The sequence below is a fragment of the Drosophila montana genome, unplaced genomic scaffold (assembly GCF_035044405.1).
Source record: "Drosophila montana isolate Dmon_TW-CO22-7 unplaced genomic scaffold, ASM3504440v1 contig_1455_1, whole genome shotgun sequence".
NCBI lineage: Eukaryota > Metazoa > Arthropoda > Insecta > Diptera > Drosophilidae > Drosophila > Drosophila montana.
In genome coordinates this window covers 1,909,626-1,935,245 of record NW_026996406.1, presented here as the reverse complement: position 1 = coordinate 1,935,245, position 25,620 = coordinate 1,909,626, and the positions used below count along the sequence as shown (strand labels likewise).

General features: G+C 38.7%; 2 protein-coding genes across 4 annotated transcripts in view; both read right to left on the bottom strand.

Moving 5' to 3' along the window:
* Positions 1-638: 638 nt before the first annotated feature.
* Usp5 (ubiquitin specific protease 5) lies at positions 639-3,487 on the bottom strand. The gene is made up of 2 exons (XM_064686126.1): positions 2,864-3,487; positions 639-2,750 (listed from the first exon to the last, which is right to left on the bottom strand). Exons 1-2 carry the CDS (start codon positions 3,375-3,377, stop codon positions 778-780), a joined length of 2,487 nt encoding a protein of 828 aa, XP_064542196.1. The 5' UTR covers positions 3,378-3,487; the 3' UTR covers positions 639-777.
* Positions 3,488-5,815: 2,328 nt separating this feature from the next.
* The window catches only part of trio, a 62,614-nt gene continuing 42,809 nt past the window's right edge, over positions 5,816-25,620 (bottom strand). For all 3 annotated transcript variants that reach the window (XM_064685045.1, XM_064685054.1, XM_064685063.1), the window contains 9 exons: positions 21,553-21,658; positions 21,198-21,452; positions 7,865-7,930; positions 7,669-7,800; positions 7,488-7,606; positions 7,311-7,421; positions 7,055-7,244; positions 6,119-6,499; positions 5,816-6,063 (listed from right to left, as the gene is read on the bottom strand). In XM_064685045.1, the coding sequence (XP_064541115.1) occupies positions 5,860-6,063; positions 6,119-6,499; positions 7,055-7,244; positions 7,311-7,421; positions 7,488-7,606; positions 7,669-7,800; positions 7,865-7,930; positions 21,198-21,452; positions 21,553-21,658 (1,564 nt within the window). In that variant the 3' untranslated portion in view covers positions 5,816-5,859. The remainder of the gene's footprint in view (positions 6,064-6,118; positions 6,500-7,054; positions 7,245-7,310; positions 7,422-7,487; positions 7,607-7,668; positions 7,801-7,864; positions 7,931-21,197; positions 21,453-21,552; positions 21,659-25,620) is intronic.

Below are 25,620 nucleotides of genomic sequence, written 5' to 3'. Positions count from 1 at the left end.
TTGAAATACGATGATTAGCTAGGAAAGGTTCGGCAAGTAATAGAATAATATAGTTGGGAATACTTTAAAGAGAGTTCTGTTAACATGAATTAAAAGAAAACCTTTCTATAAGCTCATAAGCTTGGCAATAGTTTAAGGAGAATTAATTTGGCAAATTTAAAGATCGGGTAAAGATGATATATAGGAAACAAATTTATAAATCGCATAAGCTTGATATACTTTACTTTAAGATCACTTGAGATAAGTGAAAGAAATACTCTCTCAAAAATTGAAATAGTTGCAAGATTTTCTATATACATATATCTAAATGAAAGCTTTATGGGATTATCGGATAAGAACAAAGAAATCTCGTTAATAAGTTTATAATTCAAAGGAAAAACCCTTCCATGAAGATATAATATAATAATAATATAAATTTATAATCTAATATAATTCTTCAGAGTTCAGATCATTCAGACAGGAAATACTGTTATAGATTATACATATAATAAGAATAATAATCTATATATATATAATGATTATTCGGAGTGATCTAATATAATTCTTCAAATTGCAGATTAGTCAGAAAGGAAATACTGATTATATATTATATTATATCATATTTTCTCTTCATGAATGTGGAGCAATGCACAACGGGATTCGCTCTCTAATACGAACTCTCTTTATTTTTTTTCCTTTCATTTATTTATATGTATTTGTATAATTTCACAAATCTTAAGAATTGCTGCTTGGTTAGTTTTTAGGGGGAGATCGTGGTCGTCGTGGTCGGGCTCGTGTCTACAAATCGTCGCGCATATACAAATACAGATAGCCGAGATCTTTGGGCGGATTCTGTGACTTGGCCACCTTGGTGTCGTTGTAGATGACCCACTCGCCCTGCTTGCGTATGTGGCAGACATAGTGGCCCACCTGGGCGGAGGTGCCCATGTGGGAGATGAACGCCACCAGCTTGTATTTGCCGGTGCCGTCGCGATAATTGCTCGTGGATGCGGCAGCGGCGGCGGCGGTTGTGGTGCAAGCCGGCGCAGCGATAGGCACATCATCGATGCCGCCTTCGGCGTGCGAGAATATCCAGTCGGTGGCACGCTCCACGTTGCCATCGGTGGCCTTTAGAGCGGCGATCGCTTGGCGCTCGTCGAAGCCCATGCTCATGAGCATGGCCAGACTTTCGGGATTGGCAGCAAAGTGGGCGGCGGCGCCGTCGCCGATGCGTGTATTTGGCACCACGAACGGATCCGATATATCCGGATCGGCAATGTGCTCCATGAGCCAATTGGAAGCGGCCTCCAGTCCGCTATTTTTGGTATGGAAACAGGCGCGTTTGCAGGCCTCCTGCGGAAAGCCCATGTTCAGCAGCTCGGACATGACGTGCTCGTCGAATACAAATTTGGGCGATTCGGCGGCCGGTTCCTGCAGCAGCTCCTCGCCGGCTTGTGGGCCGCCTCGGGAGCGCCAAGCGCCCAGATCCAGTTCATCGGGCATATCCACCGATACGTCCAGTTTCTTGGGCACCCAATCGTCGCCGAGCGTAAATTTGCCCAAATGTATCATCAGAAAGTCGGGCATGCTGGCCATGCGTGTGGTCTTCTTGGCCGTGGTCTTGCCATTGATGGCCGTCGAATAGAACTGTTCGATGAGCTCGGTGCCAAAGAAGCGTTCGAGGCAAGCCTGCAGCGGCACCTTGTGCCGCACCAGATCCCGATCGAGCAGACGCTGGCCACTGGCCCGTGCCGCCTGCTGTCGCTCCTGATATTCGCGCACCTCGTCCAAATTGGTCGCCTGCTCCAGCGGTATGGGCAGCCGGAAGCTGTACTCCTCGCGCATCTTGTACTTGACCTTGCGGCTGGCCATGCACTCGACACGATCCTCCAGCTGGAACTTGAGCGCATCGGCGGGATTGAATTGATTGCGCGAATTGCGATCCAACAACGTGAGCAAATGCAAATAGAAATCGTTGGCATCCTGCTGCTGTTTGGTGCTAAATTCCGGATGATTCTTGCCCACAATATTCTTGAACATGGCCGGCGATATGCCCGTCATATGCTCCATATCCAAAGTATTCGCCGCAATACTGCTATACTTGCCCGACTGCAGACCGTTGCCCAGCTTGGCCATTTGTATGTTGAAATCGTTGGCCGGATCGCTGGGATACGCCTTGAAATAGTGCTCGGCGCCGCTGCCAACGAAACGCTGCTGGAAATCGGGGATAACAAAGAGCACCTGCATCACGCTGTTGATGTAGCACGAATTGCCCAGATTGCGCATGCCCGTCAAACCGGGTCCAGCCACCGGCTGCAGTTCGCTCTCGCTTTCCGTCAGCGCCGACCATTCGCCGATGCGCTGATTAATCTCCAGCTCCAGCTCGACCATGGACTTCTCGCACTTCTGCATGGCGGCCATATTGATGCCAAAGTGTGACAAATGCTTGCTCAAATGCGGATCCAATACCATCTCATCCTCCGGATAGGAGAACACATCCGATTTGCCATCCGCCGTAATGGTGCCCAGCTTGACGGCCAGCGGATAGCCCGTCTGGCGATAATGCTCCACGGCGTGATCGTTGCCGCCGCTGCCATCAAAGAACTTCCGACCACACAGAATGGAGCCGTCGGTCAGATTCAGCCACAAATTGTTGGTCAGATCACATTTCTCGCATTGCCAGCCCGCTGGCGGTATCTTCTTGCCGTTGTCCAGCTGTTGCAGATTCTCCGCATACTTCGATGCCTGACGCACCTCGCCGTCCCAGGTGCCTAAATCGAGGTGGGTTTGGTTAAAGGATTAGCTATCCAACAGGATTAAAGTATCCGACTGGCGGTTCATTTGACGCAGGGCTCCAATATGGACAGACTGGCATCTGACTTACCTGTGAGCGTGGCCTTCTCCAGCTTGGCAATGGCCGAGTCCGCCTCGATTATGGCCTGGACGCATTGTGTGACGCGCAGCGGCAGGTCCGCGTCTGGGTACGGCAGCTTCTTGTCCAGATGCGGCGACACAACAATGCTGTACGTATCCTTGATCTCGTACTTCTTGGCCAAGTCAGTCTCATTGTAGCCGCCCTCGACGCCAATCGCGAGCCGTGTGATTTTGCGCTCCGGCCCGGCCTCGGCCTCGGCCTCCTCCGCCTTCAGTTTCACGTCGTGGGACTCACCCGCCTTTAGTTTGCGTTCGCGTTTAATGTGCAAAAACACGACATTGCCGGTTTTGGCGGCATATTCGCGCACATACGCCTCACCAAAGCCCAGGAAACTTTGCAGACAGACATAGAGTCCGGTCGGCGTTTCGGGATTATCGTAGGAGAAGACGCATTCGTCTTTGTAGATCGGTGGATTGCCGCAGGGTACGTTTACCTTCGATAAATGCTTGCGTAGCTCCTCCATAACACTTTTATTATTCACAATCTATATTTATATATATATATATTTCACAAATTGTGATGAAAATTTATTGAATTTCCTTGCAGCTGCTGCTGCGACGCTTTTGCATTACTCGGCAGAATTCGAAGAGTTGCCAACTTATCGCAAATCGCATGCGGCTAAATTTGCCCACACACATTTTTTGCCGGCATTTCACACCATACTGTGCGTGCGCGCGTTGAAAAGCTGACTGCTATGCAATTCGAGCGGGCAATTTGAAAGGTCCGTTGAATTTGAATATTGATAATTTCATCTACATTTTGCATTTATTACTCTTTTTGAAAATTTTAAATTCAGATTACATGGATTTGTTGTTGTTGTTGTTTTTTGTTGGGTACATACAATTTGTATTTCGATATATATGTATATACTTTATATATATTTAATGTTTGTTTTTTGCAAATTTTTGATGTCGGGGCGCAATCGCTTTTTGCATTTGATTTGCTTACTTGGCTAAAACACAGATTAACACGTTTATTTGATGCTCCTACATCACTCGAATGTACTCGTATATATATATATATGTTCATTATACATCAAGTACGCACACACAATTATCTAGAATTTCCATTTGCCCTTCTATTCGACGTGCTTTGGTAACTTGCTCGTAACAATTTTAAAGTACAACAATAAGTTTAATTAATAGAGTACGGTTTGCATAATTCACATATATCAATTATGTTACATATATGTATATATATGCGCACATAATTACATAGATTGCATAGATCTTTTATACTTGTTAGTGTATTTTGTGTGCGGTGCAGAAAATGTAGAAAATAGGTGACCTTTCAATTTGTCCCATGTGCGTTTATTTTTATTTTTATTTTTATTTTCATTTGTTTTTTTGTTTTTCTTAGCGTTTTAATCATCATCAATAATGCCGGAGGTTCATTTCACATATACGTATGTAAAAAAATACATTTTACGCTTCTCTCTTCACTTCCGCGCTACGCTTCTCTCAATATTTAGCTATGCTAAATAATTATTGTTTAAATTTTATGCTGATATATAAATATGTTCATCAAGATAGTTACCGGTGTGTGTGTGTGTGTGTGTGTTGGGTGTGTTGGGTGTATCAAAAAAAAGGGGGGAAAATAAGGGGAAATTAAATGTGTAAACAACCGTTTAGTAACTTTCTCAAGTGCTTTATACATTTAATCAAATCCTGGTCCATTTTATTAATTATTTAACTTTATAGAGAGTATTTGACTTGACCGACATATTGGTGTATGCGTATATATATTAGGGTATATATATATATATTTAAGTGCCAAACCAACCGACTTAAACCGACTTATCGCATACACTATTATACTGTACACGGCCCTCGACTCGACTTACCTAACTAACAATAACGCACACCAAACAGAAATATTCTTTATATATATATATATATATATATATACTTTTGCTTAAATATGTTAAATATGTTTGTGTGAAAAGTAATATTGCATAAAAGAAGAGTATACAAAATAAAACAAATTAAATTTGATATCTGAGTAGGCATTATTCTTATTGTTTTTTTATTATTATTTTAATTTTTTTAATTAAATTAATAACTGAAAAAATGTCTAAGCTTACGCGATTCTCTTTTGATTAAGTTTTAAAGCTTAAATATTTTATATTTTAAAATATGCATATATACGTATATATATATATATAAAATACATATATATGTGTATGTGTTTGTGTGTGTGTGTGTAAATATAAATTAAAGCCAAACTTAAATTAATTTCAAAACGTTAATTACAGAAATCACCGCTGCGATAAAACCGAAAAAACTCAGTTCACTTCAATTAAGTTAATAACTAAATGTTTTGCAAAAGAACTAAAACTAAACGTACTCATTAAATTAATTAATCATTAACTTTATATTTATGGTGATTGGTTGGTTTTTATGTCCATCTTTTAAGTATTTCGTGTATTGCTTTTGTTTCTGAGTACACTCTTGAGTTAATCGAAAAAAAAAAACAAAAGTATTTTGAAATAAGGCTGAAAATTAATTTACGAAATGCACATAATATATATATATATATATATAATAAACATATATATATATATATGTATGTATTCTTGAGCATATAATACTTTTCGCTTTTGGAAACAGAGAGAGAGAAAAAACAGACAAATGACAGAATTACAAAAATTACATAGATCTATGTAAGTAATTAGATGGTGAACAACAAAATAAATAAACTACAAGCTACATACAAATTAGGACTTGAGTATGTGTGTGTGTGTGTTCGTGTGTGTGTGTGACGCTCAGACAGAGTTTGTATTTTTTTTTTGGGCTGGACCCAAAACAATTTGTTTTATTTTTGTTTGCATTTCTATGGAACTACTCTCGGCGTAATTGTAGTCTTCACACATATATAATATATATATATATATATATTTTGGAATTCAACACTGCGTGCGTGTGTGTGTGTTTGTGTGTGTTTGTTCACTTGTTCAGTGGATTGACGAGCCTGGTTATTAAATCGCTCATCTGCTCGACTATCACGTTCAACATGCCCAGCCACTCGTCGTAGCACTTCTCGGAGCTCGCCTGGCACTCGATGCTAACTGTTGGCTTATTTGGATCCGTTGATTTGACTCTAAAGGTATAATCGAGCTCCTTCACTGGCTCCAGCTGCATGTGATTGAGCTAGAATCGAATTTCATATTAATATATATATACATATATTTGCCATATAGCTAACCTGTATATGCGTGCGATACTTGTAGATGGGGCTGGTGTACTGCGTCTTCGCCTTTTGTATGTCCGCAAAGATGATGATCTGCTGGAAGAGAAAGACCTGCAGCTCGCGCTGCTTCTGGCCGGCATCGATGGCGCAGGTGAGCGTGCCCTGGTGCAGCAGATTGCCCTGCGCCGTAATCTCGCCGTCAAAGTCTTGGAGGCCGCGCAACACGTCCATCATATCGTCGACCTTCTTAACGACATCCCTCATTTGATCTCGCGCCTTCATCAAAGCGGGCACCTCGTGATGCAGACCCGCACGCTTCGTTTCCCGCAGTATCTGTTCGATCAGCAGCACATATTTGGTAATGCGCTGCACAGGCGTTATGATCAGCGTGCTCAACTGCAAGTTGGACATCAATTAATTAATATACATGTATATCTAAAAAGCTGCAATTCGTACAGAAGCTTTCTCTGTGGACCCTTGATGGGGTCTCGGAAAATTCGACCTCTAAATGAGGAGGTCACAATTTGTATAAAACATATTTGTAATAGAGCGTCATTAGCCTTTGCGGCTGAGCTTCGAACTAATCAGCTAAGGGTTGCCGGTTCAAATCAAGAAATTTTCGTAATTGTTTAAAATGCTTGGAAGCGGAATTTTTATAGAAGATAATTTGGTTGATTTAAGGAAATTGTTTTCCCGTAAGGCTTTGACTTTTTGGAAACCTAATTCACGTTTCTGGGTGAAAGAAGAGGGACTTGTTTCGGAAAATCGATCTTGACTTGGTTCATTTGGATGTCGATTAAATTTCTAGGCGATTGAAATCAAATTCTAAAAAGTAAACGTTCTACATAGACGTCAGAACATTCGAGTCAAGATTGGGATAAGGCACACAAACAGATTTTAAATTAAATGAATTGCATATAGCTTCTTGTTAATGTGGCTAATTGTGCTTACATCCATGCGATGTCCCAGTTTCTGGCGTATCTGATCGAAATACTGATAATGCGCATTGACTATAAACTCGGACAGCGGCTTGTTGCTGCAGAAATAGTAGTACATGGGGAACTTCTTGGTTGAGCTATCGATGAGCGGCCCCAGATCCGCCGGCGACTTCTGGCAATGGCGCAAGGATCTCAGAAATTTACTGGAAAAAAAAGAAGACTGTTTAGTTGTGGGTGCTGTGGGTTTGGTGGACGTGCTGGCGACTCACTCTCTGTGCCACTCGTAGATCTCTTTGATGTTGTTGAAGACCAAATCCATTTTGCCGCCCTGCAGATCCGCTGGCCTGGGTATCTCCTTGTTGTGTATCTCTTTCATGTACCTGCAAATAGTTGTATTATTTTTTCGATTTATGTGAAATTTGGGCTTGAATTGTGCGGCCGCTTACCCGTAGACTATCTTTTGCAGATCCTGCACATAGGATTCCTCGGTGGCGACGAGCTCATTCAGGACCAATTGGCGTCTGCTCAGGGCGCCCGCTTCGCTATCGCTGGCTTCGGTCTTGTTCTGTCGGAGATCGGAGCGTATTTAAGCAAAGTATTTGATGATTTTCTGGCTTCGACTCTTACCTTGTCATTGTTGTCCTGCACAAAGCCCAGTTCGGCGCGTCCATTGGTCGCCGCATTGTCTGCCGCGGGACCCTCGCCGCCGGCCTCGCCTGCCACGCTGCCGTCCGCGCGGCTGTTGGACTCGTGTTGTTCCTGTTCCGGCAAAAGTTTAGTTAACTATTAAACTATAGGGAGAGAGGCAGCAGCTGCAACTTACCCGGCTCATTCTGACAATTTGTTCAATTTCCGACAGCGGATTGCCCTCGATTTTACCGGTGCTGGCCTGCAAGTAGACAAAGGTGCAAGAAATTAGTCCAATGGCAACTTGATTTTTGCGCACAAGTTTCTGTTTTCAGACAAATGAAGGAATTCGCATATTTGCATGAAGCGAATTGCCTGCGCGAATACTTCTGACTACGGGTACGACCACACGTTGCTGGGGCAGCGCTATAAACAAATAGCATCAATAAATAGCGAACAGCAGGTGTTTATATTAGGGCTGACGCAAATATATATATATATATACTGCAAAGCAACCAAATTCATATTTACTACGAACAGAAATTGATATAAATAATATCGCATTAACGGAATATGAAAAGGCGCTTGCAATCCTGATTGACAGCCGATCAAGGCACAGCCCAAAAGCTGACAGCTGGAAGACTTAGGGAACGTGGGGCCTACTGAGCTTAGGGATCGAGCTACCATTTAGATATATATATATATACATATATATTTATATTTGTTATAGGTAATATAAGGGATAGGTAATTCGAGCGCCTTTTGTTTCTGCCTGAAGCTAGCGCGAAAAACTACAAACAAATTTCGGTTTAACTTGCATTTTCTTGTATTTTTCATTTGAGCCGCGCAACGACGGGTAATTTATTTTAATATTAAATATAAATAAAATATTTTGTAATTAAAGCGAATAACACAAATAATAACGTAATTGCAGAATTATTTTTTTTAGCCAGCCCTGATTTGCAGCTGAATTTGCGAAATGTGCATGTGACTACAGTGAACACTCGCAAAAGGGAACACGTGTGTTTGCAGAGATGATGTCAATTTGCGAAAAAAGTGTTTAATAAACTTGTATAAACAACAAAAGAAAAGTTTATAAATGTCAAATATTATTAAACAATTTCCATAGTTCTTCAAGAAATTTAATAACAGAAGAATATTAAAAATATTCTTTACGACAATAATATATTGCTTTTGTGCCTTGTAGAGGGTATTATAATTTTGTCATGAAATGTGGAAGAGACATCTCCGAGTCGATAAACTATATTATAGATCAGCTTCAACAGTCGAGTTCATATAGCCCGATTCGTCTGTTCGTCTGCCCGTTTGTCTATTTCTATGCGAACTAGTCTCTCAATTATTAAGCTATTGTCTTGAAATTTTAGATAAGTCCCTCTTTCTTTTGCAGGAAGTACATATGTCGGAACCGGCTGGATCGGATCCCTATATCATATAGCTGCTTCTTATATGTTTGCAGCATCGGACCACTATATCTATAACTGCCATAGGAAAGAAGGTTATAGTATAAACAACTTTTTTGTTATTCAAGATATTTTGACCCAATTCGGCATTCCAAATCTTATTAACATTATTATATTATATTATAACATATCTATAGCTATATAGGAACAGCTGCCATAGAAACGATCGGTCCAAAAATAGGTTCCTGTATTGAAAACTTTTTTGTTTATCAAGATATCTTGACCAAACTTTGCATTTATAAGTGCAGCATCTTATCAACATAGGATCTCTATAATAGATAGCTGCCAGTGAAACAATTGGTCGAAAAGTTGGTTCTTATATGGCAAAATGTTCGTTTTTCCAAGATATTTACATCAATCTCTGCATTTGCGAGCTTCTCTATATCTGACATATCTGCAAAAGGTAAATCTCTAGCAGGGTATTAAATCTTCAGCTTGTGGAATATATCCTTTCTTTCTCGGTTTCTTTTTGTACCAGCAAATAAACCCAAAAGTAAACATCAAATGCACTTTTATGAATAGAAGGGAGAAGAAAGCAATTCTCCTAGAAATGTTCGACTTGGAAGACCCGTCTCAATTTTCTGGTGTAAAGGAATGATGAATGTTTTTGAAGAGAATATCTTTATTTAACTTATCTTTATATAACTAATCCAGATACCTCACATTGAACTCCGAACCAGCAAAGGTTTAACCACAATAATCTCAAAGAAAAATAAATATTGAAATCGAAAATGGGATTTGAACCGGCGACCTTCCGCTTGTTAGCAAGCAAATAATAATAATACCACGCATAAATGCTGCTAGTTCTCGCATCTGAGTCTTTACTGTACTTTACTGTGTACACCTTTGTATATAATCAAATTTTTGTGCGCTTTTTGCTTTTGGCAAATCCGTCAAAATGAAGTTTTTCAATTTGATGGCAATTTATTAACTTGGCTAAACATTAGAATCTCGCGCCCCGCGTGAGTCTGCCAATTGAATCAGACGCATATTTTTTGGATAAAAATAACGAAGAATAAAGAAAAGAATTCGCAACGCTCTAATTAAAAGCACTTATTTAGCTTAGCAAATAAACTGGGATGTGTTTTTAATGAGCGAAAATCAGATACAAAAAAAAACAAGTAAGAGGTTCTAGTCGGGAGCGCCCGACTAGGGAATACCCTGGACCCTCTTCTTCCAACAGGCGCTAGGTATAAAATGAAAGATACTTAATATATATAAATACTATTCTAGAAGCTACATGTCAAGTTTGGTGACTCTAGCTCATATTATTTGCCGGAATTGCTCAAAAAACAGGATTTCGATATCGATTTTTATCGATTACTTGGAAACGGGACAAGTTATCGAATATCGGAAAGAAACTCGATCTGCGCGTGGAGTAGGAGGACCTACAGCTAAAAGTTCAAGTCTCTAGCTCTTATAGGTTCTGAGATCCTTGCGTTCATACAGAGGGACAGACAGACGGACGGATGGACAGACGGACGAACGGACAGACAGACGGACAGACAGACGGACATGGCTAGATTGACTCGACTGTTGATGCTGATCAAGAATATATATACTTTATGGGTTCGGAGCTGCTTCCTCCTGCCTGTTACATACATTTGCACAGAATTATTATACCCCTTTTAACCATTTTTAATGGGTTCAGGGTATAAAAATAGTTGACTTTTGACAGTTGGCAAACTGCAGATGGAATTGTGTAATACAATATATATAATAATGGATGTATATATATATATGTATATGTATTTATATATATTTATGTACATATTTGGTTACTTTTACGTTTGAACAAAACAAAGTATTTTGTTGACTTTGCGCGCTGTGCGATAAGATTTGCCTTTGGCCAAGCGACGCGTCATTCGCGGCTAAGAATTGTGTATATTTCGCTTGGTTTTAACTTTACAAGAGGGTTTTACTAGTTTGGCTTGAAAGCAGACTTATTGAAAGAGTCGGATATAGCCGAGTTTATATAGCCATGTTTCTCAGGGATCTTGTCTCTCATTTTTAAGTCTGACCTCATAAAACTTTGCTCGGATTCGACTTTCTTTCAATCTTTTTGCTGGAAGAATCCGGAACCTCTGTACTTTATAGTCATAGGAACCATAGCAACATTTGGTCGTAAATTAATTTATTTTGATGTTTTTCAAGATAACTTGACGCTGTGCTTCTTATACATAATCCATATCTTATCACACATTGGTCTACCATACCATATGACTTTATAGGAAATATTGATTGAAAAATTAGTAAATATTTTCAGTAAATTCAGTAATGAGGCTTTACAGTTCCTCGCACATATCTACGATTTTTAAGCCTTTCTTTTATGTTTCTTAATATCTGGGCTGAAAGCTTTAATTAAGGAAAATATCTTTTCAGCATCGGCTCGCTATATCATATAGTTAACATTGGAACAATTACCAGAAAATTGAGTATTTATGTGAAAAGACAAACGACACAAAGTCATATCAACAACGGGCTTCTACATCATACATAGCATAGGAAGAATTGTCTGCAAATTAAGTTTTTATATGAAACACACAAACAACAAAAAATCTCTTTAGCATCGGTCTAATATATCTAATATAGTTTACACAGGAAGGATTGCCAGAAAAATAAGTATTTATATGAAAACACAAAGAACAAAGAATATTTTTAAGATCGGGCTATGATATCATATAGCTATATATACTATATCTAATATATTATATCATATAGGAACAATCAGCCGCAATTTAATTTTTTGTTAAAAACTAAAACATTGCACATTTGACATATTTTTAAAACTGCGAAGCATGTTTTTTGATAAATAGCAGAAGAAAACATTCTTTCACAATTTTAGAGCTAGTTGAGGATCACTTTCAAATAACAAGGCACAAATAGGTCCAGTGCCCAACTATATATATATATTATAATACATATTTGTCCTAGACACAGTTTGAAAGTCACAGCGCAGTCAAAGCTACAGTTTTAGAGTCAGCAAAGCAACAATATAAGAAGAGAAGTATAACAGAAGAAACCTGAGTTTTTATCTATTATAAACTTCTATCTATTAAAATAGTCATAAGGAACTCGATTTTACTTAATAAAATTAAACAAATTTTGAAACTCGACCAGACACAAAGTTAAACGCATTTTGGAATTTGCTGCACTTACAAATAAACGCAGAAAGCAGCTCATGTTTATTTTTCTTTTTTTTTATTTTCTTAAAAATTTCGCTTTGCGAAAATGTATTTAATTATTTGATTTTTTGCACTCTGCAAATGTATTTAATTAATTAATTGATTAATTAATTTTTTGCACTCTAAATATGTATTTATTTATTTAATTTTTTTAATTTGAAAATGTATTTAATTATTTAATTTTTTTCACTCTAAAAATTTATTTATTAATTTAATTTTTTCCACTCCGAAAATGTATTTATTTAATTTTTTGCTCTTGTCTATAATAAAACAAATAAAATAAATATAAATATTTTGCTATCCGAAAATGTATTTTTTTATTTAATGTTTTGCACTCTGAAAATGTATTTGTTTATATATTTATTTTTCTATCTGAAAATGTATTTAATTATTTGATTTTTTGCCCTCTGAAAATGTATTTATTTATTAAATTTTTTGCACTCTGAAAATGTATTTATTTCATTAGTTTTTGGCTCTACGAAAATGTATTTATTTATTTTGCTCTCTGAAAATGTATTTATTTATTTAGATTTTTTCTTATTTTTTCTTTGCTTATCACGCGCCGCTTTTGCTTAATTGTCCATAATAAAATTTGAATTTATCAATCTTGCACTCTGTATAAGGATCGCCGGAGCTATGTCACGCCGACGTCGACGTCGACGCATTCCGAGAAGACGCAAAATTCATGACACGGACCCGACAACGCGTCCGAACGGCAACTAACTAACTGAATGAATGGCTGACTCTCTGGCTGGCTGGTCGACGGGCTGTGTGACCTGTCAGGGCTTTGCGTGCTTTACATATGCGTAGATGATACCCCATGCAATACACTACACACACACACACACGCACACTCAGGCACACACACACTCAAGCACACCCGCACCGCAATCAAAGAAACTCTCAATCAACGCGTCGCCACTTGTGGGACAAGCGTTAAAATAATTGTATTGAACATACAATTGAGCGAGCATTTCAAACGCAGAGACTGCCAGAGAGAGAGGGCGAGAGAAAAAGAGACAGCGAGAGAGAGGGTAAGAGAGAGAGAGAGAGAGAGAGAGCGTGCCATTCTACACGCCTTGCTGTTGGTGGACTTTTGTTTGTTGTGTCTTAAATACATATATTAAATCACCCGCAATATCAAAAACCATAATATAGTAAGAGAAGCAACAAGTAAATCGACTAGCAAATACCCTGTAAGCCTACAAAGACTCAAAGTCTGCCAGTATATACAGACGTATTATTAGACCCAATACAAAAACCGTATATAGCGATTTTTTCTGACAATCACGAAACTGCTCGAATATTTGATACCCTATAAAACACTAGTTTAACGACTAAAGTACACAGTTTCAGTCTCTTATGTTCCTAAATCATATAACAGAAGAAGCTTTGGTAGTTTCTCAACTCCAGCACAAATTGCAGACTGATCGACTATCAAATACCCTACAGTACAAATGTTTTTTCTCTGCAAAAGCAGCCCATAAGTTTCAGGTAAGATTTTCAATTTGGAAGTGTTTGAAAAGGGCTTACTACTATGCTCGACTGATCGACTATTAAATACCCTACAATAGGGACATTTTTTTTTCTTTGTCAAGCAGCTACAAACGCGTAAGATACGATTTTCTATTTGAGAATGTTTTATAGAAGCCTAACACTATGCTCGACTGATAGACTATCAGCATACCCTAGAATACTTTTGTTCCTTGGCTGCAAAGCAAGCAGCAATATTTTAAAATATTTTCTCAAATTTTAAGAACTGTTTTCCAACTTATTTCTAGCGCTGTTTGAAAAGCTTCTTAATGATTTTGTAGATTTCTTGAAATAAAATAAAATGTAATGAAATTCAAGTGAAATTGCGCACTTGAAGGTCGCACATTTAGTTCAAGTAGTTGCCTAATTGAATAATTCGATTCTGATAACAGCGGGCATTGAATTAAACATGGCTAATCAAGTTGGCTGGCAAATGCGCTTCCACTGACTTTCAATTAGGTTTGGCTAGAGAGAGAGGGAAGGGGGGGGAGGGGTGTCGACTCAAGGCAACTTGCAATGGCTGATGTCAGCGTACAACAACAACAGCAACAAAGGACGCGAAATGCGACAGAACTATTAAAAATTAATGGCTATGCAAATATATAAAAACAAAATATATATATATATGTAAAGAAAGGGCAACTAAACAAAGGTGAGTACTGAGCGTACGGCCCGAAAACCCAATTGCCAATTGTGCCAAAAAGTTAACAGCCAACAACAACAATAACAACAACAACAATGGCAACGGAAAATAATAATACTATGCATACAAATATGCGTAGACCTAACTGGGTTAACAAAAAAGTTCACACCCTGCCCCAAAGCCAGACAAACAAACAGATGGCAAAAACAGGAAATCATTAAAAAAAAAGAAAAACAAGTAAGTGGGCTCTAGTCGGGCTGCTCGACTAAGAGATACACTGCATCTTCCTATACCAACAACAAATGCAGCTCCTGCTAGGATGGGGGAGGGGTAGTTATAATATGAGATATACTATCTATTCTAGAAGCTACATGTCAAATTTGGAGACTAGTTCTGAAAACCTATGAGATTTTCTCAAAAACAGTATTTCGTTATCGATTTTTATCGATTGCTTGGAAACGGGGCAAGTTATCGATTAGCGAAAACAAACTCGTACTAGATGGGCACTAGGAGGACCTACGTTCAAAAGTTCAAGTCTCTAGCTATTATAGAACCTGAGATCGACGCGTTTATGCATACGAACGGACGGACAGATTTCCCGACATGACTAGATCGACTCGGATAATGATGCCGATCCCGAATAGATATACTCTAAGTAGTTGAAGATGCTTCCTTCTGCCTGTTACATAGCTTTGCACAAAAGTATTATACTCTTTTTTAACGAATTTTAATGGGTTCAGGGTATTAATATAGCAGTTGGGAATGCCTGACTAGCAGATGCCCTGCAGGCTTGCCTATACTTCCAACCTTTTGAATATTTCAGCGCTTAAGTAGGGCATACAAAAGTGTGTATAAACTTATAAAAAAGTTTTTTTCTAATTTTTCCTGGGAGAAGATACCCAATAATTAAAATGCTTTTAAGAGGTATATGCTAGCTTTTATAATTCCCAAGTTACGCTTAAAAAACCAAATCTCAAAATCGATATTTATCGATCCTATAAAAATATCAAGTCTCTAGCTTCGATAAAAAACCACAAAACCAATATACTCTCTTAACACTCTGCGAACGAGTATGAAAATTTAAAATAGTACAAAAATAGCAACAGCAAAACAATAGAGAGGGGGAAAATGGGGGAAAAGCAAAACTTTTACAAGGCAACGCAAATTTACATTAAATTCAACTAATAAGCCATAAAATAGAAGGCAAAAAAAAAAAAAACTGAGAGAGAAAAATGAAAAGAAAAACATTCTAGAGACAGACGCAGACGACATTAAATTTATTGATGAAAATGAAGGCAACGGGCGACCAAGTGGCGACAGAAGTCGCATTGGCGTCACACACACACACACACACACACGCACACACACACACACACACACACACACACACACGCACGCACACCCACACAGAGAGACAGCAGTCATTGGCTTGTTGTTAATGACATCCAAAGACAATATGGGGCGATATTTAGCGTATCCCCCCCTAGAGAATTCTCTTGGGCTGCAGCTCGTCGTAATCGTAATGGATATGACATTGATTCAATGGAAAAACTCATCGAACCGAACTTTAATACACTCGTACTAAAAATAGACGCAAAACTAACAATTGTTGTTGCACATTTACCTTGGAAATTAGTGTGGGAGTTCAAGGTGGGAATAAAAGTTGCAGCAGTCGACAAAAATAGCGAAAATCTTGAGAAGTTCTCATGTGACAGGCAAAAAATGTATAAATAAAATAAAAAATAAAGTGAGTTAATGTTGAGAGTGCCCAATTAGGAGATACCCTGAATCTGACGTCAAGCTGCCCGGACAAGCATTCAAGACAAATATTTAATGCTTCTCCCTTATACTAAGCGATAAAGTATTTTAATAAAGTTCGGTATCTGGAGTCCGATCTTTATGCAGTTTTTAGAGCTTAAATATGCAAAAATGGATTAAGACTGAGGCTCCACCTTGAAGAGGGTATTATAATTTTGTCATGACATGTGTAAAGAAATGTAAAAGAAAAAAGAAAAGAAAAGATAGCGACATTTTGAAACTTTGCAGAAACTTTACTTTACATATGTCGGATCAGGCCCGATTGGACCTTCTTCTTATATGGAAAACTTTTTTGATTACCAACATATCTTGTCCGAATTCGTGACTTTTAAGTTTCACTATTCCCCCTACATATATGCAAAAACTTATCAATATCGGAACACTCTATCATATAGCTGCCATTGGAACGATCGTTCGAAAATAAAGTTCTTGTGTGATAAACTTTTTTGTTTACCAAGATATTTTACCCAAAACTTGTCATTTATTAGTTATACTATGCTGCTTACATATGAACCACACATTATCAAGATCGCAATTCTATATTTGATAGCTATATAGAAAGAATTGGGTGGAAGGTTCAGTTTCTGTATGGCAAAATATACTGTTTGGGGGAATGGGGTAACATACCCAAAAGGTAAACTAATTTGAATATGAGAAACTACGCACAAAATTTGGTTTAAATAATTCTTAAAATCTTCCGAGTTCGGGAAGGAGTTATCGAAATAACAAAACTAAACTCGATCTGGATATAATTTAGAAGAATATATATTTCAAAATGCAAGTCTTAAGCTTTATAGTTGCCAAGATCGTCTGGAATATATATAGTATATATATACATAAATACTTTTCAAGATCGGAGATGCTTTCTTCACACTTCACGGATATTTGACTATTTCACGGATACTGAACAGTTGAGCTCCAACTACACCAAAAGTCTACAGTCGACTAAAGTTACAGCTTAGAGTTTCCACTCGACTCAATGCCTGAACAGATAGTTTCCCACGCAAAGCTAATGCAACCTCTGCACCTAATTTTAACGCGAAATATTAAATAAAGATACGATTTTCTCTAGCAAGTGCGTGTGGCAAGGGCCTCAACACAGCGCATATTGAGCTCCATTTCCCTGTAATTGCTTTAGGGTATCACAAAATACCTGCGTATTAAATGAATATGCATCTATTTCTGTTCGCTGGAAATGAATTCCTGGAAATTTTTGCCAGCTATATCAATTCAAATGCTGCACAAAAAGCACAAAATGAATTTTAACTATTTTTTTTTTGCGCCCACAATGACAAATGTTGCATTCAACATTTCCGGTTAATAAAGCAGCCGGCGATTTATTAGCATCTCAGCCGGAGAGTCAAGTACGCCCTCATTTTTAAAGCAACCACCCAACCACCCACCCACCCAACCACCTACCCCGTCATCCACCCCGTCCCCCACCAAGTCATCCACCACATTCAAACTAAATCTGATGCTAAAATTTGCCCACAAAGTGTTTTTTTTTTGCCAGCTAATTTGAATGCGCACAATTTATGCGTCGCGTGTTACGTGAGGGTGTGTGTCTTTGAGTGTGTGTGTGTGTGTGTGTGTGCGTGTGCGTGTGTGTGTGTGTGTGTGTGTGTGTGTGTGTGTGTGTGTCTTAGTTGATTGTTGTTGTTTCCCATTGTTGGAGGCGTCGAGCATCTTAGCATAGAGGGGCTTGTGAGTCCCAGCTCTGCCCCTCCCCCTCCCACCCCGCCCGCGCTTTTCCTCACGCTCCCTTGATGAGCGTGTAAACAAAATAAAGTGGCGCATTTATGGGAAAAGGTGGCTGCACCACCACTCACCCACCCATCCACCCACCTCCCGCCACCTGCTGCGATCTGTTTTATTTGCTATGCTTTCTAATTGAGCAAAGCGGGCAAAACTCGTGCTCGGATTGCCCAAGCACAATTTCCATGACGTGTCTTTTGTGCTTTTTTGTTTTTGCTCAACTGTGTTTTGATTTGTATTGGGCAATACACAAGTCAACAAACACACACACGAGCTGCCAGCAACCCAAAACAAACAAATTGCAAAGCACAAAGGCCAAAAATACAAAGAGCAACAAAAATTGAAAACATTCTTAAGAAACCGAACAATTTACCAAGTATTTCGATGTCGAAGCAAAGTGGAGCGCTGCTCTGCAAGATGTTTATCTAGTTTAGTATTAGAAATTAGTGCAAGTCAATTGGTTTATATGTTATCTAACTATTTATCTGCCTGTCTATTTAATTATCTATCTATCTATGTATCTATCCATCTGTCTATCATTCTTTCTATCTATCTATATATGTATCTACGTATGTGTCCATCTATCTATCTATCTATCCATATTTATATTTATCTATATATTTATCTACTCATCCATCTATCTATCTATCTATCTATCTACCCATCCATCTATCTCTCTATCTATCTATCTACCTATCTATTTATCTATATATCTATCTTTCTTTCTATGTATCTATCTATCCATCTGTCTATCCATCTATCAATCCATCCATCAATCCATCCATCAATCCATCCATCCATCCATCTTTTTATCCATCTATCTATCTATCCATATATTTATTTATCTATCTATTTATCTACCCATCCATCTATCCATCAATTTATCAATCCATCTATCTATCTATCTATCTTTCTTTCTATCTATCTATCGATCTATCCATCTATCTATCCATCTATCCATCAATCCATCCATCAATCCATCCATCAATCCATCCATCCATCTATCCATCCATCTATCCATCTATTTATGTATCTATCAATTTATCTATGTATCCCTATCATATTGTCAAAGGCTCTTGCTTCTACATATTAAAGAATCTATATATAAAAGTATTTCTTTTGACCAACTGGTCATCAACTCAAATCCGTAATCCGTAAGAGCTAGGAATCGGAAATATTTACAAAAGCTTTCTTTTGCCTCGGAAGTAGGCACTGGGCAATTTGAGCACCAGATTGGGATGAATTGTCGATCAAAGTTTGTAAGAAAAACATCAACAACGGACTTAGAGAAAGTTCGCTTTGCAAACGTTACGTTGTCTGGGAGTTGAACCACCAAACGGAAAGTCGCTATGTTGGTTGGTTCTTATATGGCAAAATATTCTGTTGCCAAGATATTTTCATAAACTTCTATGCTGGCCATGTGCATATATTCTTTGACAGTCCCCAAGGAAACACTTGCTTGGGAAACTAAGCAGAAAGTGAAGAATCGAAACGCCAGAGTAGAAGGAAGATTGAGTTTTTGTCTGGCTTCATTTAGAAAGTATGTGCTTAGTTAAGTAATATAAATATAGAGTATTTACTTTAGTGCGGTAATGAGGCACGACAATATATAATAATGAAAACATATATGAACGAGAAAGAAGTGCTATCTTCGGCACACCGAAGATTTAATACCCTTGCAGACCCAACCTTTTCAAAATGCTTATAGTGCTTTGCCCGTATCTAAGAAGCACAGGGAAAATAGTTAATGCCGAGTATGGTTAAGATACCATGAAAAACCAAACAGGTTTCCGTACAACAACTTAATTTTCGGCCGATCGTTCCTATGGCAGCTATATGATATAGTAGCCCGATGTGAATAAGATTTTGCATAAGTGGAGGGAGCATAGTAAAACTAATAAATGCCAAGTTTGGTCAAGATATCTTGAAAAACAAAAAAAAATTCCATACAACAGCATAATTTTCGACCGATCGTTCCTATGGCAGCTATATGATATAGTTGTCCGATCTTAATAGGATTTTGCATATATATGGGGAGCGTAGTAAAACTAATAAATACCGAGTTTGGTCAAGATATCTTGAAACACATAAAAATTTTCCATACAAAAACTTAATTTTCGACCGATCTTTCCTATGGCAGCTATATGATATAGTTGTCCGATCTGAATAGAATTTTGCATATATATGGGGAGCTTAGTAAAACTAATAAGTAGCGAGTTTGGTCAAGATATCTTGAAAAACATAAAAATTTTCCATACAAAAACTTAATTTTCGACCGATCGTTCCTATGGCAGCTATATGATATAGTTGTCCGATCTTAATAGGATTTTGCATATATATGGGGAACGTAGTAAAACTAATAAATACCAAGTTTAGTAAAGATAACTTTATAAACAAAAATGTTTTTCATACAAGAACCTACTTTTCGACCGATCGTTCCTATGGCAGCTATATGATATAGTGGTCCGATCCAGCTGGTTTTGACATATGAGCTGCGTGCAACAGAAAGAGGGACTTCTGCAAAGTTTCATAAAGATAGCTTTAAAACTGAGAGACTAGTTCGCATAGAAACAGACAGACGGACAGACGGACAGACGGACAGACGGACAGACGGACATGGCTATATCAACTCGGCTGTTGATACTGATCAAGAATATATATACTTTATGGGGTCGGAGATGTCTCCTTCTATGCGTTACACATTTCACGACAAAATTATAATACCCTCTGCAAGGGTATAATAATGGGAGTCTATATGAGTTTCTTAGCCAGCATTATGCGGAGAATGCGGGATTGCGCAAATAATTTCAGTACTACTTGCATTTGCCAAACAAACATTATTCACTCGGGCCGGACAACGCCGGGTAGTGCTACTAGCACATCACATTTATGATTAGTTTAAACAGAAAAAGTGCCTGACATTTGTAATATTTGAATGCATAATATGGATGCAATTGGTACCAAAGGTAAACAAATATGTGAGGGATTCTGATGGGTTCTATATAAAAATATATGAATTCTATATAACATATATTATATATATATATATAGATATAAATCTGCATAGAGTATGGCTGTAGCTATGGCCAAATAGATGGTCTGGCGTACACTCACCAAATTGGTTGAGTTCTCCTTGAGATCCTTGGGAAACGCGGGCGGTCCATTGGCCATTAAATGTGGCTCCTGTATGGGCTTCATGGGCGGCGGCAGCTCCAAGCCGGCCTCCTCCTCGGGCTCAAAGTCCGGCTGCTGCTGCTGCTGCTGGTGCTGTGCGCCTACATTGGGGAATTGCGGTGGCAATTGGCCAACGCTGCCGCTGGCGCCGCTGCCCGTCTGCTCGGCGAGCTCCTCGGCGTGCTTCTGTGTTAGCTATAAAGCAGACGCGTTAAATATTATATATATATAAATGTATATGTATGCCTATTATTATTGTGTTATAAATAAAAACGGCTCGTTAAGGTGAACTCACTCTCAGATTCTTCTCCGAGGGCTTCTTCAGGAGCGCCTTCTCATTCGGTGACTTCTCCACTTTGGTCTGCGACAGTTTACGCAGCGGCTGCGGCAGCCATTTGCGCCTGCAAAACGTAAATAAAAGAATGCCATCGATTATTAAAAGTTGGCCACGATTCGAGATTAGTTGGTGTAAACTACAGGAACATGCGTATTGATGTGGCGCTATGCACGAGCTCGTCCATGGCGCTAGTGTGTGTTTCGTTGGCGCGCAACGCGTCGTATACGCAATTAAAAGTGTCAAACAGTAAAAAAAAATGGAGAAAAACAAACATCCGACCCCGTCCGCAACGGAATGCGTCTGGCAAATTGGGCTGTCCAGCTGCGTGGCCGACATGAGACTGTCGCCAGCGGCACAGCAGCATATCAACTGCCGCGCACAGTGGGACCAAGTCATCACACAGAGAGAGAGAGAGAGAGAGAGAGAGAGCGAGAGAGAGAGAGAGAGAGAGAGTGACTAAGAGAGCGCATTCATTGCCCGCAAATTTATTGCGTTTCATTTTCATACACATTTATTTTGTGCCTATTAAAATGCCATTTTTTCCATTTTTTGAGTTTATTTTCTCCTTTCATTTTCATTCAGTTTTTTTTATGTTGAAAGTTTTCCATTTTTTAACAGCCATTGAACGTAAAACATAATTTTGATTAATTTTCGGCAGCAAAGTTTAACGAACAAATTTTTATGTTTTTTCAAAAAATAAAAATAAAACCGTGAATAAGGACCAGAGCATGGCTGAGGATGCCAAAGATTCAGATGATTGTTGAGCACGGCGAATAAAAGGTGAGCGAGCTTTCTGATTATTAAGTAACTGGAGGAAATTACCCGACGTTGCCCGGCTCAAATGATGAATGTTGAAAATGCAAGAGGTAACAAAATTATTTGTGTAAATTGCCATAATTGCAGCTAGATAAAAAGACGCTGCTCAGATTCAAGATCCTTAATATATATTGCCTTAGCTCAATTGCTCAGAGGAAAAATATTTCAGTTTTAGTTTATCAAAAATATTAACTTTTGCTAGCGTCAGGGGTTCGAACTCTATATTTTCTGCTCTGAGAGCTGACGCAAGCGTTTGGCAAATATAAATTGAAAATTCAATTGTTTTATAACAGTATGGAAAATATACGAAGGCAGGCTTGAGCCAAGACCTGGGTTTATGGAGCTAGAAAACTAGATTCAGGAGAGGACAAAGGAGTGAGGATCGATCATATCTGGGATCAAGGATTTCACAGTCCAGTTTCACGAATCGAACCTCAATCCAAGGGCTGAGGTTCGAACCAGTCTTCACTTTTCGTATACTCTTGCCTCAATTTCAATTATAATTCTCTTTCAAGTACTTCAACAGCTTTTCCTGTTCCTTCAACAGGAGTCGGCACATAATCATAAACAAAGAGAATGCCGCATTTTATTTGCACTCTGTGGTTTTCAATTTTGTTGCGAATATTAGAATGTAAATTGATGTGTTTATAATTATGTTCAACCACATTAGCCCCATTTTATAAGTTCCCTTTGTTCGGGAGCTGCGGTCAACCTGTGTGCCAAAAACAGAAGGCGAGCTAGCACACACACACGCACACACACACACGCACACACACACACTTTGCGTAACTTGGGTAATTTAAAAAAAGAAAAGGAACCGCATTAACCGCACACGGTTCAAAAGTCATTAACCTGACCCGGGCTGGCGGCGGCTTTGCGTGAGCCGGCCTCCAGGGTGCCTGTTAAATTTATTACAAAATTTAGCTCAATTTCATTTCCAATAGAAAACTATGAAAATGTCGAAAAAACAAAACACACACGTTGCATAGAACGCGGCGCTTGCAGCTCATCAGCTGAGTGAATTTTGCAGCCAGGCGGGGGGCCTGTCCGGCGACACCTTCACTGGAGGACAACCCTCAAGCAAGGTAACATAATTCAAAGTAAAAATAAACATTGACACGGACAACAAAATGGCGGGTAGGGAAGGAAGGGGGGGGTAAGGGAGGGGGAGTATGTAGCTGTTCCTGGAAATAGTATTTAATTTATTACGTGCTCGTTCACGTTCAAAATTCATTTCGCTGATGTAATGTTTTAGGCAAATAAGCAACGTTTAATACACACACACACACACACATGCGTACATATGCACATGTGTGTGTGTGTGTGTGTGTGTGTGTGTGGCCAGAGGCGGAGCTGCGTATTAATGAGGTCGCCCCAAAGTATGCAACAAAGGCTGTGCGACTGTTGCTGCCTAGATGAGTGTGCGGGTGTGTGTGAGTGTGCGGGTGTGTGTGTGTGTGTTAGCACACTTGCAAATGTGTCCATTTAGTTCATTGGACTTGGCAGCACGCGCCATGGCCCAGCACAAATAGACGCGCTTATTGACAGAGCGCTTGAGACAAAGCGCCTGAAGAAGAGCTCCGCATTGCCACAGGGAAAAGCCACGCCGTGCCTGACAATAATCTATATTCATGTTCAGCAGTTGACTCAATAGCAACAACAACAACAATAAGAAAAACAACGTGAACAATGAAAAGAAATTGCTTTGCTCAATGCTCACTCGGGCGAGCGAAATGCCCAATTAGCGTGCAAATATTGTGAAAGTATTTTGTAATTTATGTCCAAACTAAATCAACTAACTAACTGAAACTGAACAATTTGGCTTTTATATGATTAACGTTTATAGGGTCGAAAGATGAAGGACAGTCCATAAACAAATACATAAATAAGTTGGCCAAGTGCATTTAGTTAATCCAAACAACAATTACAACAAGAGTGAGAGCTAGATAAAAACCATGTATGCAAATCGATATTTATCGATGTTATAAAAATAAATCATAAGCTCGAGGTGCGCCTGATATTCTAGAGTATAGAAATTCGTAATTCTAGCTTTGATAGTTTCCCACATTGAGACATTTATCGACTTGATTGAACATCTAAAATCGATAACCCAGAGCTCGATATTTATCGATATTATCAAAACGTGAGCAGATATCGAAATAAATGATAAGCTCGTGCTGCGCCTGGTATAGTGGAGTATATAATTTGTAGTTCTAGTCTTTAGCTTTTATAGTTTTCCCCATTGAAAAGTCGGAGCTAAGTCGTGAACTGGTACGGAACTAGATCAGAGCTCGGTTCCACAAGTGAGTCACATGAGTTAGTCGTCGGAATTGTGTAAACACTTTAATTGTAATGAGAACTTTTTCTAATGAATAAGATTGACAAGTAAAGTCTTACTTATCCATAATTCCTATGGCAGCTATATAATATAGTAGTCCGATTCGTTAGATCCTCACATATATACTATCTAGAGCAATAAGAGGCAATTGTACCAAGTTACAGGCACACAGCTTTCAAGGATTAAATACATAGAGTTAATAATAAATTAAAGAATGATTTTCAAATAAGGAACTTCATCTTTCACACACACGCTCAGAGCTTGACTGAGTCGATTCACTTTAAAGAACTGGCCTGTGGCAACGGCGCGCAGTATTTGTAATCGTTGGTCAACACGAAAAGCCGATAATGATGATAAGATTGTCAGGAGTTGATTCTTTATCGACGAAAACTCAATTGAATTTCAAGCGAAAAGGTAATTACAAACGAGGCACTCGATGTATGTATATAGGTATATATCTGTCGAAACTGGGAGAATCCAACAGCTAGAGCTAGAAAAATTGGTATACCGCTGCCCTTAAGCCTAATGCAGCTAAATTTGAGTTCAATTTTTAAATAAATGAACTATTTCTCGAATAATCGAGCAGTGAAAAATAACTAGACCTATTTTTTTGTGGTGAAACAAAGCACTTTAAACACAAATAGAAAATAAACGATTTGACCGCATATAAAAACCTTATATAGAAAGTTGCAACTTCTTCAATTGCGGCTTATCAGCAATAAAATAGATATATCTGTCGAAACTGGGAGAATCCAACAGCTAGAGCTAGAAAAATTGGTATGCAGCTGCCCTTAAGCCTAATGCAGCTAAATTTGAGTTCAATTTTTAAATAAATGAACTATTTCTCGAATAATCGAGCAGTGAAAAATAAC